This window comes from Grampus griseus (assembly GCF_964374135.1).
Source record: "Grampus griseus genome assembly, chromosome: 8".
Classification (NCBI taxonomy): domain Eukaryota; kingdom Metazoa; phylum Chordata; class Mammalia; order Artiodactyla; family Delphinidae; genus Grampus; species Grampus griseus.
In genome coordinates, this window is record NC_139002.1 from 108038236 (window position 1) to 108052949 (window position 14714).

General features: G+C 59.0%; 1 protein-coding gene across 3 annotated transcripts in view; it reads left to right on the top strand.

Moving 5' to 3' along the window:
• Positions 1-7880, top strand: part of NADSYN1 (NAD synthetase 1) — a 33977-nt gene extending 26097 nt beyond the window's left edge. For 2 of the 3 annotated variants that reach the window (XM_082659984.1, XM_082659982.1), the window contains 9 exons: positions 111-213; positions 637-805; positions 1726-1861; positions 2535-2641; positions 4209-4340; positions 4719-4788; positions 5080-5208; positions 5827-6003; positions 7172-7880. In XM_082659984.1, the coding sequence (XP_082516110.1) occupies positions 111-213; positions 637-805; positions 1726-1861; positions 2535-2641; positions 4209-4340; positions 4719-4788; positions 5080-5208; positions 5827-6003; positions 7172-7255 (1107 nt within the window). In that variant the 3' untranslated portion in view covers positions 7256-7880. Of the gene's footprint in view, positions 1-110; positions 214-636; positions 806-1725; positions 1862-2534; positions 2642-4208; positions 4341-4718; positions 4789-5079; positions 5209-5826; positions 6004-6983; positions 7079-7171 lie in introns of those variants that run through there. The other variant, XM_082659983.1, reaches the window with a different exon arrangement.
• Positions 7881-14714: the final 6834 nt, after the last annotated feature.

Sequence of the window (14714 nt, forward strand, 5' to 3'; positions counted from 1 at the left end):
TCCCCCAGGGAGAGTATTTTGTGGGCGCTCATTTTTGCAGGGGGAGCATCTGGGGGCGCATTGCTTCCCAGAGGCCCTGCTCACACCCCCGTCTGGTCGGCCCGTTCCAGGCGGGGTTCTTCCTGCCCCTGAGCGGCGGGGTGGACAGCGGGGCCACCGCCTGTGTCGTCTACTCCATGTGCCACCAGGTCTGCGAGGCTGTGAAGCGCGGAAGTAGGTGACGTCTGGGGCCCGAGCAGTTTCCAGGGGGTCAGCCTGTGGGAGGAGCAGAGGGGAAACCCAGGTCCTGGGCCTCGTGGTGGAGGTCGTATTCAGAGGTCACAGCGTCGCGCCTGAGTCCCAGGGCCTGGGGACAGCAAGGCCGTTAAAGTCCCTTCCAGGGCCCACGTGGCTGTGTCCATCAAGCCACAGGTGCCCGTCGCTGCCGTGTGTTGGCAGTGTGGCCCCAAGGAAAGAACAAACCCACGTTCACGCCCTGTCGCTCTGTGCGGTGACATCGGCCATTCCCTCAGTGTCCGCGGCCGAGAAACGGGCATCGCAGGGCCGATCTGACGAGGTTCCCGGGCGGTGGAGAAGGGATTAAGTGGTGCAGGCACCTGGCACACGGCACGTGCGCTTCTGTCCGGTGGTTTTCAGGTCAGGAAGTGCTGGCCGATGTCCGGACCATTGTGAACCAGACCAGCTACACCCCCCAGGACCCCCGGGAGCTCTGCGGCCGCATCCTGACCACCTGCTACATGGCCAGTGAGAACTCGTCCCGGGAGACGTGCAACAGAGCCAGAGATCTCGCCCAGCAGATCGGAAGGTAGCTGGTCAGTGGCGTCGGACGCGGCCAGGTGGCGGTGACGGCGGGCAGCTCCCCCCAAGGCCACGTTTGTGGGTCAGTGAGCACCCCAGAGGCGAGCGGGTTCCCTCCTCACCCCCCTCCAGCTGGGAGCACAGGCAGGCCCTCGCCCGTCCCGGGAGCCCTCTGCCCGCTTCCACCTGGAGGCCTCTGTGCCTGAGGAAGGTGGAGAGAAGGCATCTTGCCACCCAGGGAGACTCGGCCCCATTCAGAATGTCCCATTTATTCTGCCTCCAAGGGAAAAACAAGAGGCTGCCCATTCTGTACGCGGAGCTCAGCTGAAAGCTGTCCCCGCGCAGCACTTCTGCTCCCAGGGAGACGCCCAAAGGAAGTGAAAGCAGGGACGTGAACCAATATTTACACGTTTGGGTCCGTGACAGCGTATTCACAACGGGCAGAACAGCTCAAATGTCCATCGACAGCTGAGTAGGTGACCAAGAGGTGGTTACGAGGGGGTGGTATTCAGCCTTAGAAAGGAGCACAGCGCTGACACAGGCTACGACGTGGATCAGCCTGGAGGGCACCATCCTGAGTGAGAGAAGGCAGTCAGCAAAGCACAGATCTGTGTGATTCCATGGAATCTGTGGATTCCATTTCTTTGGAATGGAATTTCTTCCATTCCAATTCTTTGGAATTCCATTTCTTTGCTGTTTCCAGAACACGCAAATCCAGAGACAGACAGTGGGTCAGTCGTCCTCGGGGCTGGAAGGGAGTGGGGAGAGACCGCTCGTGGGTACAGGGTTTCCTTCTGGGCTGATGGAAAGTTCTGGAACTGGAGGTGGCGTCGTCAGTGTCCTCGATGCTGCTGAATGGGGCACTTGAAAATGGTAAGTTCTGTGTTTTTGTTTTGCCGTCTGCACGCCTTCCCTTTCTCTCCCCAGCCACCACATTGGTCTCAACATCGACCCGGCCGTGAAGGCTGTCATGGGCATCTTCAGCCTGGTGACGGGTAAAAGCCCTGCGTTTGCAGCTCACGGAGGAAGCAGCCGGGAGAGCCTGGCCCTGCAGAACGTACAGGTGTGCCTCCCAGATGGGGCCACAACGGGGGCCGCAGGGAACCCGGGGGACAGCTGGCACTGGGGTCAGCAGCCTGCCTTAGAGACCCTGAGTGTGCAGCCTCGCGACAGGATGGGGGTCTGCGTGTGTGTGCGTGCGTGTGCGTGAGAGTGTGCGCATCGGCGTGAGGGTTTGGGAACGTGACGTGTGTGCAAGTGCGTGCAGTTTCTGCGTCTTTGGGGGGCGGCTCAGACGCAGCCCCACCTTCCAGGCGGCTGCGGGGGAGCTGGACCCTGTGTGGTCTGTGGAGGGAAAGAGGGGGCCTGGGCTACAGCTGCCTGGGTCTGTCCTGTCTCTCTGTCCCCTTTCTGCGGGTGCGGGTGACCTTGCCGAGCAGTGCAGGGAGTGACAGGAGGGACCACGGTCTCCCCCGCTGGCTTTGCAGCCCTGTCTCACCGCGGCCTCGGGCTTTGGTCCTTCCATCTCTGTGGCTGAGTGCAGGAGCCCACGGTGTGGGTGAGGGGACCACGGGCTCCCGGCCCCTCTGGACGCTGGAAGCTCCTGCGTCACTTAAACTTCCCTGTCCTCCTGAGGTTGCTGGGAGAGCCCCTGCCCCGAGCTGCAGGGAGGCGGCGTTAGCATGCGCGTGCCCCGCCCCCGCCCCACGCGGATGACGTTCCCTCCTGTGGTCCAGGCGCGGGTGAGGATGGTCATGGCCTACCTCTTCGCTCAGCTGAGCCTCTGGTCCCGGGGCGCCCCAGGCAGGCTTCTCGTGCTCGGATCTGCCAACGTGGATGAGAGGTGTGTATGCCCTGCTCTGCACGAGTCCCCTGGTCGACCCGCGGCCACTCCGGCAGGGTCTATGTCTCCCTTAGCTCCTGATGCACCTTCGAGAGCAGCCGAGGGGGGGAAGGGGCACGGGGGTCAGGTGAAAACGACGGTCTCTTCTGGCCCGTAAACCCTGGCCCTCGCCCACGGACCGGACCCTGTTCCTTCCGTCAGCCATCCGTTTAACGGGACAGGGAGTGACGTTACACCCACCTCGGGGTTGCTTGAAGGAGCCCCGCTTAGGGCGGTGCAGGTTTTAATCCCCCCTGTCTGGGACCCAGGGGGTCTTACACCCCGGCTTTGCACCCTCGTGGGAGCCTGGAGGGCTGAGTGTTTGGTCTTTCTCTTGAAAAGTGGGCAGAGGTCAGCCGTGGGAGTGCAGGTGGGACAAAGGCCAAACAGTACCCACAGCACAGGTCAGCAATGGCCTTGTGGGGGGGGGAGCTTGGGATGCGGGTGGAGAGCTGCGGTCATCCAGTGGTCCAGCGAGAATATGGTAGCGGTGGTGGCGGGGTGGAGAGGGACGGACGCATCGAAGGGGTGAGTGTCGTGGGGTTGAGGTGACAAGTGGGCACAAAGTCGGTGGCTCCAAGGCGCCAATGAATTATCTTACAGTCCAGTAGGTTAGGGGTTCAGCACGGGCCTCACGGGGCCAGAGTCAAGGCGGCACAGGGCCAGTTCCTTCTGGGTTCAGTAGGATAGGGGTTCAACACGGGTCTCACGGGGCCAGAGTCAAGGCGGCACAGGGCCAGTTCCTTCTGGAGGCTCCGGGAGAGAAGCTGTTACTCGCCTTTTCCAGCTGCTGGGGGCGCCTGCATCCTTTGGCGTGTGGCCCCTTCCTCTGTCTGCAGAGCCCGTGGTGCAGAATCTGTGCGCCTCTCCTGTGGCCACAGCTCCCGCTGACTGACGCCCCCCGCCTGCCAGTTCTCTCTTCCACATTTAAGGACCCTTGTGCTTGCATTTAGGGCCCACCCCATAATCCAGGGTAATCACCCATCTCAGGGTCCTCAACCTCACCTCATCTGCGGAGTTGCTTTCACCCCGTATGTGTATGTATACGGGTTCCGGGTATTAGGATGTGGGCATTTGGGGGCCACTCTGCCCACCGCAGGAGGTGTCTGGCAGTGAGGAGGTGGCCCTGCTTCTGTGGACTCAGCGTCCATGCCTGAGGTCCTGCCCCTCCCTCCCGAGGACCTCCATCCCTCAGCTCCGCACTCTGCTGGCCCCAGCCCTCCCCTCCCAGACGGGCCGCTTGCAGGTGGCTGCTGGTCAGTCCCCAAGCTGCTTCCCGGCCCAGACGTCTCGTCCGGCTTGCTGGAAACTCCTCCTTGGCTGTCCGTAGCCTCTGCCCCTTCCCCAGTCTGCCCCAGCACATCAGGCTTCTCCCAGACCCTTGAATCTGCCAGGGTCTGGCCCCAGGGCCCTGGAAGAAGCGAGTCTTCGGATGTCCAGGGACTGGATGCCCAGGCCCCCAGGTTCGTGGAATCTGCAGCCCCTCGGGTCTGCTGCATGGAAACCGCGCGTTTTTCTCCTGCTGCAGCCTCCTCGGCTACCTGACCAAGTACGACTGCTCCAGCGCAGACATCAACCCCATAGGCGGGATCAGCAAGACGGACCTGAGAGCCTTCGTCCAGCTCTGCATGGAGCGCTTCCAGCTTCCCGCCCTGCAGAGGTGCGTGTGCGCCCACGAGGCCTCAGCCGTGGCCCCTGAGCCACCGGGTATGCGTCTCGGCACAGCCCCGGGCCACCCTTGCCCCATCAGCCACCTTCCATAGCTCCCATCTCCTGATGGAAACAGTCCTGCCCTGCAGGCGCGCTTGGGGTCCCGAGACCAGGCACCCCCTTCCTTCCCATCAGTGCTGCCCTGGCTCTGGCCAGATCAGGCAGCCGCTGCTTCCCTCTTCCCCTCACCACCCTTCTCCCGCTGTCGTAAGGCCGGGAGGTCTTTGTATCCCTCCGTCTTCGGGCTGAGCACTGCCTGGTGCTTTCATGGTATCTGTTGAGTTAATACGCAGGTGTTGTGACTGACCTCTGTGTGTCTTGGCTGCAGCATCCTGGTAGCGCCGGCCACTGCCGAGCTGGAGCCCTTGGCCCACGGACGGGTGTCCCAGACTGACGAGGTAACGGCGGTGGCTTTGTCACTGTGCTTCTTCCCCCACCTCCCTGCTGCTGGGTTCCTTCATGGCCTCCTTTCTGCCCCAACAAGCCATGCTCCATCGCTGGGTCCTGGCCTGGGAGCCCAGGGCTCAGCGTCATCCATGGCTGGCCTTCAGTGTTCAATTCAGGTCTCTCGAGGTTGGAGCCGGGAGGGAGGTGATGAGGCGAGTGGTGGGGGTGGGGCTCGGTTCCATCTCCATGTCCCCCAGCGCTGACTTGCTGTCACTCATGAGACGCCTCTCCTTTGTCCCCAGGAAGACATGGGAGTGACCTACGCGGAGCTGTCGGTCTACGGGAGGCTCCGGAAGATCGCCAAGATGGGGCCCTACAGCATGTTCTGCAAACTCCTCTATGTGTGGAAGGACGTCTGCACCCCCAGACAGGTAAGCCATGTGCAGTGTCCTCAGGGAGTCGGCAGGTAAGGTCACCTTGTGGGTGGAGTTGACTCAGGAGCAGGTGGCCACGGTGTGACCTTAAGATGAACAGTCTGTCTCTCTAAGGAGCTACGGTCCAGTTTCAGGCTCCCAGCAGCCCAGGCCTTCCTTCCATGCTGGCTCAGTTTGTCTGGGTGGGGCTGGATCCCATCGTAACGCGCAAGCTCCTCCTTTTTGGGGGGCAGGGGGCGAACTCTGAGGTCGGAATATCGCTGCTTTTCTGCGAGCTGTCAGGCTCCTCAGGGCCGAAGCCCACAGACAGAGCGGTCCCCGCAGACCCGCCTGGAAGCCTCGTGAGATACATCTTCCCGGGACCCCTGACCGGGTCTCCTGATGCAGCTTCCGGGGTGCTGGAGTCAGGAGACCGCGTCTTCAAAGTTCATCCCGCAGCCCCAGCCCGAGCAGTGGCACCGGTCCACTCCTGCCTTCGGGGGGTCCAGACGCAGCCGTGTTGCAGGGGGTGGGTGCTGTTAGCTCGCACAGCCCAGGGCAGTGCTGCTGGGAGCACCAGCCTGGGGTCTTTCCGGCTTTGCCAGCATCAGGCCCTGTGCATCCCTCGCCTCCCAGGTGGCCGACAAAGTGAAGCGGTTTTTCTCGAAGTATTCCATGAACAGACACAAGATGACCACACTGACCCCCGCGTATCACGCCGAGAGCTACAGCCCAGACGACAACAGGTTCGACCTGCGGCCGTTTCTGTACAACGCCCGCTGGCCTTGGCAGTTCCGCTGCATAGAAGCTCAGGTAAATCAGGCAGAGATGCTTCTTCTCCCTGTTAAAGGTCTGTTGAGGGAATATCAGCTCATTTCCGTTGAGGACCGAGAAGCTTTTTAATATATACGGAGGCGTTTTTTAGCGTCCGTCTTTCTGCAGAGGATCCAGTACGTTTCAGGTCAATCAGAGCATGAGCTATTTTGGGCTGTGCTAAGGATGCTAAACTCAGGGCTACAACACTGTGTCAGTGTGGTGCCAACCACTGTCACTTCTAGACTGCCAGGGTATCCAACTGGCTTCACATCTTCCTTTTTTCCCCTAATTACCTAATAATAGAGCCATCTTGCCTGAGAATTCAGGCTTCTTTTATCCTAACAGGGGAGGGACCAGAGTCAAACATTTCCTGGCCCCAGAGGGGATGTGTTTTTTTCTTCCTCCCTGCAGCCATTCATAGGTGGGCCTGGTCAGGATGTTTCCCGTGAGCTAAACAAAGGTATTTTAGCTTCATGTTCATGACCTGGGAGGCAGGGTTGGGCCAGAGGTGGGCCATTTTGTATAATTTAAGCTTATAGGCAGGATCCCTTTAGTGACGAGCTAGCGCAGCAGCCGGAGCTAGCTGGTGGGGAGCGGGGAGCAACCACGAGGAGATGATGTGCAAACCGAGATGGGACGCAAGCAACGCTGCACGTCCGTGGCCGTGGCCCTCATCCAGGGGTCGTCAGGCAATGTCTGGAGACATTTTTGGTTATTGTACCTGGGGAGGGGTCTGTGCTGCCGCATCTAGTGGGCGGAGTCCAGGGATGCCGCCAAAACACCCCGTAGTGCACAGCCCAGCCTTCTCCCCCCGCCAAGTACTAGTCAGCCGTGGGGCCTCGCTTCCACCAGTACGCACTCAGGAGTGGGTTCCCTCACATCAGGCCTGGGGTTCAGAGGGTATGCCAAGACCCTCAAATGGAGAAAAACACATGTGGGTAAAGATGGAACTCACCTGGAATCTTCTAGCCCAGCAGCGACCCCCGTGCCCGGGCCAAGGCACATCCTTCCGGACTCTGGATCCACCCCCGTCTCATCACTGAAGATGCTGTCGGAGGACCTGCTTTTTCAGTCCCGTGACCCCGACCCTCTTCCGGGTGAATCGGTGCATCGTGACGGCCTCGCCGTTCAGGTCCTCGTGGTGACGCTGCATCTTCTCTTCTAGGTTCTCCAGCTGGAGAAGAGACAGCACCAGGACCTGGACGGCGTGGAGAGCAGACAGCATCAGGACCTGGACGGCGTGGACTGAGCCCGGGTCCTGCGCAGAGGGCTCCCCTCCCGCGAGGATGCTCGTGCTACGTCTGCCTTGCCGGTGACTGTGCAGGAGTGGCTGGCGTGTCGACAAGCCCCGTCTGACATATTTCAGGGAGAGGGATCTTTTCGGTCTAGTTTCTTTAAAAAAGGCTGAAATGCAAGAGGATGCGATTTTAAACCCTCTTCTGTTTTTTTTTTAAATTAATTTTTATCGGCGTATGGTTGATTTACAATGTTCTGTTAGTTTCTGCTGTGCGGCAAAGTGAATCAGCCACACGCACGCATATATCCGCTCTCTTTTAGATTCTTTTCCCATAGAGGGCATTACAGAGTCTGAGTAGCGTTCCCTGTGCTGTACAGCAGGTACTGGGATGGACACACCCAGACTACGATATATAAACCCTCTTCTTGACGCGAGCGCTTTGGCCCTTGCGCAGCATCTCCTCTGAGTGTCACCTGAGCTGAAGGAGGATTTTCCAGGTGGGGATGGAGGAGGCCCTGGGGGGTGGAGGGTGGTTCCCGTCCCGCCCGTTACCCACCCTTGCAATCTCTGTAGTTTTGCAAAGCAGCCCTGTCTCCTTTTCTGCCTCTGTCCTTGTGTATGATTCTTCTCACTATAAACGGGCCCATTTCCCAGATTTCTCTTTCCTGGTCACCGTCATTGTCATTCCGAGGACCTAAACCTGCAGGGATGCAGATTCGCCTCCATCCTGTGCCACCAGGGAAGGCTTCACATGCTCTCGGGGCAGTCTGCGCGGTCACCATCCCTGCCCCCCCATGTGCTGCCCTAAGGAAAGACCCCCCTGGGGGGCTGGCTGCCTGCTCCCCCCCATGTGCTGCCCTAAGGAAAGACCCCCCCGGCGGGCCGGCTGCCTGCCATCCTTGCCAGCCTTCTCCTCCCATTTCGGTCTCACCATCCTGGGTCAGCACCCAGGTTAAGTGGGACGATGCCAGTGTGGGCGGGAGGAGAGAGCTGGGCTCTGGTTGCGGGCCTTGCGGAAGGTCCGGCCTTGGGCCCGAGCAAGACAGCTCAGCCCCCGTGCTGCTGGAACACCAGGAATTCCTAAGAATCCCCAGGAGTATTTACAAACTGCATCAGCTTGGACTTCCTGCGCGTGTGTTACCAAAAGCCTTACCCAAGAAAAGAACCTGGGGAACAAGGAAAGGAATTTATTGATGGACGTGCTGAGCGGTCCGGGGGAGTGACGGCTTCAGGCCTGGCTGGACCCAGGGTTTGTGCCATGTCGTTGGAACTTGTTTCTCTCTTCCCCTGACCCTGTCTCTGTGCGCTGGCTTCCTCTTGTGACTGCAGTCTTGCCAACTCCCAAGTTCAGATCCAGCAGGAGATTAGCACATGTGCCTTCCCCGTTTCTTCAGTACAGGCCCTGGATTAGCTCAGTTGGGTCATATGCCCATTTCTGAACCAGTTAGCTACTGCCCCGAGGTCCTCCAAAGAGGACCACGGATGTTATCAGAATCAGGAAGAATAGATGGTGAGTTCTCCAAACAGGAACGGCCGCTGCACACACCCTCGGGCCCTGGCCCGGGCCCCGGCTCTGGACGATGGCTCCTTGGGTCTAAGCCCACGTTTCCTGGCAATGCTACTGCAGGCCCTGGGCCTGCAAAGCACGTGCACAGACCTTTCCTCGACTTCCCACAGTGACAGCAGCACCCAGGGACGTATTAATAAGACGCCAGGCTTGGGCCGAGGGAAGGGAACAAGGGCACACGCCCTCTTTCCCCGAAGGCTGCCGCCACCTTTGTATCTCCCACCCCCGGAATCCAGAAACTCTCCCGCAGGCTCGGGGACAGAATAACCCCCTCTCCCTCACCCCACCGAGGGCCACTTTTCTGTGACGTAAAGTCACTCGACATAAAGACAACCTTTTAACCACGATGCAAAGCCACATCCTGCTTGCCGTCCGGGGTCCTTCCAGAAGAGAGTCTTGGCCTTGTGGACCCAAATCCCAGTGCTATGGTCTGAATGTTTGCATCCCCCCAAAATTCATATGGGAAATTCTAACCCCCCCATGTGATGGTGTCAGGGGTTGTGGCCTCTGGGAGGTCATGGGGGCCTGAGGGTGGAGCCCCATGAATGGGATCGCTGTCCTTATAACGGAGGCCCCAGGCAGCCCCTGGCCCCTGTGCCACGTGAGGACCCAGCAAGAAGTCTCTGACCCGACGTGGAAGAGGCCCCTCCCCCGGCCCTGCCCACACCTGGTCTTGACTTCCGGCCTCCAGAGCTGTGAGCAGTGCCCTTTTGCTTATGTGTCACCAGGTCTGTGGCATCAATATTTTGTTACAGCAGCCCGCACGTACGTACTAAGACCCCCGTGAGGGTGTTTCTCCTAAAGCAAAGGAAAAGTTTACGCTTCAAGGAGAATTCAGTCCTTCACCTTCGGGAGAATCTGGAAAGAAAACAGAACAGCAGTAGAAGCTGTTCTTCGAGCCGATGTGGCCCAGGTATGCTGATGAGGACAGTTTTGAGGACGGCCGGCGAGTGGATGGGTGCATCCCGTGCGGGCAGCCCTCCCTGAACCTGTGGGTCTCATCCCAGCGTTTGGCCCTCGTGGGTGGTGACACGGATGAGCTCAAGAGGACGTGGCCGTGGGTTCTGCAGCCTAGGGGTGACAGTGCTGTCACCTTCTGGGATGGCTGCCACCCAGGGTGATGGCCAGGCCCCTTGGTGCAGGTGTCGGCACCCCACGGGTGTCCCCCGGGGGGACGTGCACCTTGCTGACACCCTGGGGAGGAGACATCCTCCTGTCTGCCGCCCCCCTCCCCAGCCACATGCACCTTCCTGAGGCCGCGGCTCCTGCACCATGTGTGCTGGGAGTGGGGTGGAGGGCTTCTGCTCCAGGGAAGGGAGATGGAGGGAGCGTGGACACTCAGGACGGCCAGTCGTGGGGTCAGTGGCAGGGTCCTGAGCATTGTCCTGCGAGAGCCTCCTGCACTCAGGGACCCCAGGACCCTGGCCGCTGGTCATCCAGGTATAGGGTAGCGTCCCCCACTTATAAGGTAGTGTCCCCCAGCTGTAGGAAATGTCCCCCCTGCTATAGGGTAGTGTCCCCCCAGTTAAAAGGTAGTCACCAGAGCTTGGCTGGTGAGGGGCTGTGGGTTCCTGTCTGCAGCTCCAGCTCGTCGTGGGGGGTCCTGGCTCTTTTCTGAGACCCAAACATAGACAAGCCCGCCCACCCCAGCTCCTGGAGAGGGCAGTGAAAGCCTCATGTCAAACCCAGAGCTAACTCGGAATCTCCTGGGGTCGCTCCTGAGAGCAAAGACTCCCCAGCACCTTCCTCTCGGTTGGACGGTCGTACACGCTTCAGCTGAAACATTTCCCTCAACAGTCAAAGCAGCCTGGGGGCCACACGGAGACCTGAGCGTCACTGCAGCGTGAGCCGCTGACGCAGCCGAACCGCGCCAGCTGGACGGTGCCCACCCGCCCACCCCGGACAGCACTGGTCAACAAACCTTTATTTCACTGGAATTCTAAAGACAGAAGGAGAGAGTTTTGAGAGAGAGAGTACATTCCACGAGGTCAATCCATTAAAAGTCAAGGAAGAAAAAAACACTGTATTCAGACCCTAGAACATGCCGGAAAAATGGACGAAGGACAAGGGTGCATCATTTCCAAGGACCAGTCTACATCCGAAAGGAGTTTAGCAGCGTTTGTTATCCAAAACTGAAAATAAGCAGAATTTTAACAGTAAGTCAGAGGTTAAAATCGACTTTCTGAGGTTGGTGAGTGTGAGTTCACAAACTTTCTGAAGGATAATTTAACAGGTTTCAAAAGGCTCAGATGTGTGCATTTGGTTTCATATACACACACACAAAAAAATTCTGCTTCTGGGGCTTCCCTGGTGGCACAGTGGTTGAGAGTCCGCCTGCCGATGCAAGGGACGCAGGTTCGTGCCCCGGTCTGGGAAGTTCCCACGTGCCGCAGAGCGGCTGGGCCCGTGAGCCATGGCCGCTGAGCCTGCGCGTCCGGAGCCTGTGCTCCGCAACGGGAGAGGCCGCAACAGTGAGAGGCCCGCGTACCACAAAAAAACAAACAAACAAAAAAACATTCTGCTTGTGGCTATTTGTCCTCGTTTTTCACAAAGAGGAGGCTGGGAAGGGAACTATTTGGGGGTGCTGACTTGGGGAGCTCTGTGCCGCTGGCAGCGAGGCATAGGTACCACCAGGAGATGGTAGGGACAGTGCCCCAGGGACACGGATCCACTGGGAGCCCCCCATCCTTCAGAGGTCCACCCTCTCCACCTTGCCAGTCAGGGGCACCTTCCCACCCTCACCATCCTCTGTTTCCTCACCCAGGGCTCTGTGGAGGACCAGCTTGAGGGGCTCCCTCAGCCGCTGTCTCTGAAGGCCCCCAGTGAAAAAGTAAAGAGCAGCGTTAGCCGTGCTGTTGATGCAGGATGGGAGGACGCAGGCGTCGCTGAGGGTGTGGTTTTGCACGTCAGCTACGAGGAACCTGATGACGCAGAGGCGCAGGCCGAAGAGAAAGAAGCCCGGGGCCGAGAACAGAAGGACCAGGGCCAGTGCTGCTGGGAGCTCGCCTGGACTTGGGGAGCAACAGCTCACTGGACACGCCCAGGATGGAGAAGGAAGCCCCACGTGGTGGTGGCGGTCATACGTGCAGGACAGAGCTTTGTCCTTGGGACGAATAACTGACCACAGGCACGACCTCTCAGTATATTAACCGGAAAGATCAGAGCCCCGAGCAGGGCGCTCACGTTGCCTCACGTTGCCTGACAGGTGACGTTGCCTGACGTCACCGATACCAAATAGGGAAGAAGGAGGAGAGACAGCGCTGGAAGCTATGGCAGTCATGATGCCCAGGCCAGTGAAATAGAAGAACCGCAGGACCGTAAAGGTGTCATGCAGGTGAAAGGAATAGTGAAGGAAAAGCTTCCGGATTTGGAAGTCTCTAGTTGCAGATCTGTACCATTACACAATGTATACCCAATTCCTCCAGCCCCTGGTAGACACCATTGTACTGTTTTCTGAGTTTAATCTGAGCCGTTATTGAGCCGTGGCTGCTGCAGCGGCCCACCCACCGTCTCCCAACCTTGCTCCCTCCAAGGCCCTGGCAACCAGCCACACTGTTTGCTCAAGAGCTCACATACCTCCTGATTTCAGATCACTTCTCCCTCCGTGCTTGCAGTTCCGTCCTCCCCACTGTCCTTTAGGTGTACTCCTTAGTGGGACCACGGGGTGGCAGCAGCTCATTTGGGGCCTGGACCAGTATATCAACCTATCTGTGAACAAAACCCAAATCTCCTTCTCCTCCACCAGCTGGTCTAGGTGACCCCTTCGAGAGTGAGCTAAGGCAGGGGCTTTGGTGACATGAAATGGTTCACATGTAGAGAAAAGCTTTTTTTTTTTAATGGACATCCACATACCCACCACCAGGCTGAGTCACATTTTAGCATTTTAAAAATACCTATTTCACATTTTAGCATTTAAAAATACCTATTTCACATCTTTTTTTAAAACTTTTTGGCCACACCTCGCGGCCTGTGGGATCTTAGTTGCCCGACCAGGGATCGAACCCATGCCCTTGGCAGTGAGAGTGCAGTCCTAACCCCTGGACCACCAGGGAAGTCCCCCACGTCTTTCTTACCAGGCACCCACGAAGCTTCCTGTGTCGCCTCCCCAGGCCCGGGCACCTCCTTTGTTCTTCACGTTTTGTTGCAGGATTGTTTCTTACAGTGAAACACAGTAAAGCGGATATATAACAAAGATGGGTAAATCACAGACGCGTCCATACTACAGAATTCTACACCACTGTTACAATGAGTAGACATTTGGAATGGCAAATACCAAAGACGAAAAGCCGAAAACATCAAGTTCTGCAGAATGATGTATAGACCATGATAATAGTCACACCTTTTTTTTTTTTTTTTTTTGACGGAGCCATGAGGGGTGTGGGATTTCAGATCCCTGACCAGGGTTCAAACCCATGTCCCCTGCATCGGCAGGCGGACTCTCAACCACTGCGCCACCAGGGAAGCCCCGGGTCTGTTGTTATAATCAATCCATTGTTCAAGGCCATGAGACTCGATTCACTGGCAGATCCCCACCGCCCGCCCTGCCCCGCTCAAGGGTCCCTCGGGACCCCCACCCGCCCATACTCTTCCCCAGGCCTGAGATGCAAGCTTCGCCCAGAGCTTCAGAAAAGCTAGTCGCCACTGGTATCCCTCAGTGTCAAGGGGGTAGGCAGAGAAACCACACTTCCTGGGCCCTTCAAAAACAACCTAAAGCAAAGAAGACGAGAAGGAGAAAATTCACGAGCTCATATGGTGGTAGATTAGCTTCGCGTGCATACGAACGTAATCTTTGTCACAACCCTGTGAAGTGGAATACTCCATCTTTTTTTTTTTTTTTTTGCGGTATGCGGGCCTCTCACTGTTGTGGCCTCTCCCGCTGCGGAGCACAGGCTCCAGACGCGCAGGCTCAGCGGCCATGGCTCACGGGCCCAGCCGCTCCGCGGCATGTGGGATCTTCCCGGACCGGAGCACGAACCCGCGTCCCCTGCATCGGCAGGCGGACTCTCAGCCACTGCGCCACCCGGGAAGCCCTGGAACACTCCATCTTGAACGTGAGCACACCGAGGCTCAGAGGGGTGAAGCGAGACGGAGCAGAAAGACAGGCAAGTAGTGACGCCCCCCCTCCCCAGACCACAGTCCCTCCACCAGCGGGACCACAGCCGGCTCAGGTGCCCCCAGCCCCATTCGGGCTGCCCCGACCCTCCCTCAGCCCCCAGACCCCTTTGCCGTGTCTGGGACAGACACAGCTCAGCAGCCCTCAGGAGCTCCCTCCCTCCCGGAGACCACACCCCATGTGCAGAGATTCGGGGGGCTCTAGATTCCTCCTTCTCGGGCTCCATGGACAGGTGCGCCTTCCCCGAGGAGCCCCAGAAATGCCGCATCCTCTGGGGTCTCTATGGACCCCCGGCCTTGGGTGTGGAAGCAGGTCACACAGCGGGTGTGCGGTCCGCTGGCCGGCGCTGCTCTCCAGGCTGGACCTGCCTGCCTGGCCCCCGTCCGGTGGTCCGAGAGACCTTGAGGAGGTCTGTGGGCTCAGGGCCTGGTGGCCTCACTTGGACACCCACCTACCAAGTCCCTGGAGAGCCCGGCGCTGTGATGGAGGCCCCGGTGCGTCCTCACCTGTCCTCACTAACGCTCCCGGGTCGCTGGGAGGGAGAAAGCTGCCTTGCCGAGTCTGCCAGGCTCCCAGGGGTCCAGCTGGAGCCCATGGCTGCCCGGCGCTGCTCACGGGAGTCTGGCACCCCAAGTCCCACCTTCCAGGCACACGGCCCCGCCACCTGAAGAAGTTTGAGGGGGCAGTGGGGCTTCCTTACAGCCCCCCAAGTGCTGGCGGCAGGCTGGGCGAGCAGGGGCTTGGGCACGGGGGTCTCAGCCCTGAGCCCTGGGGACTCCAGGGGCCTGTCC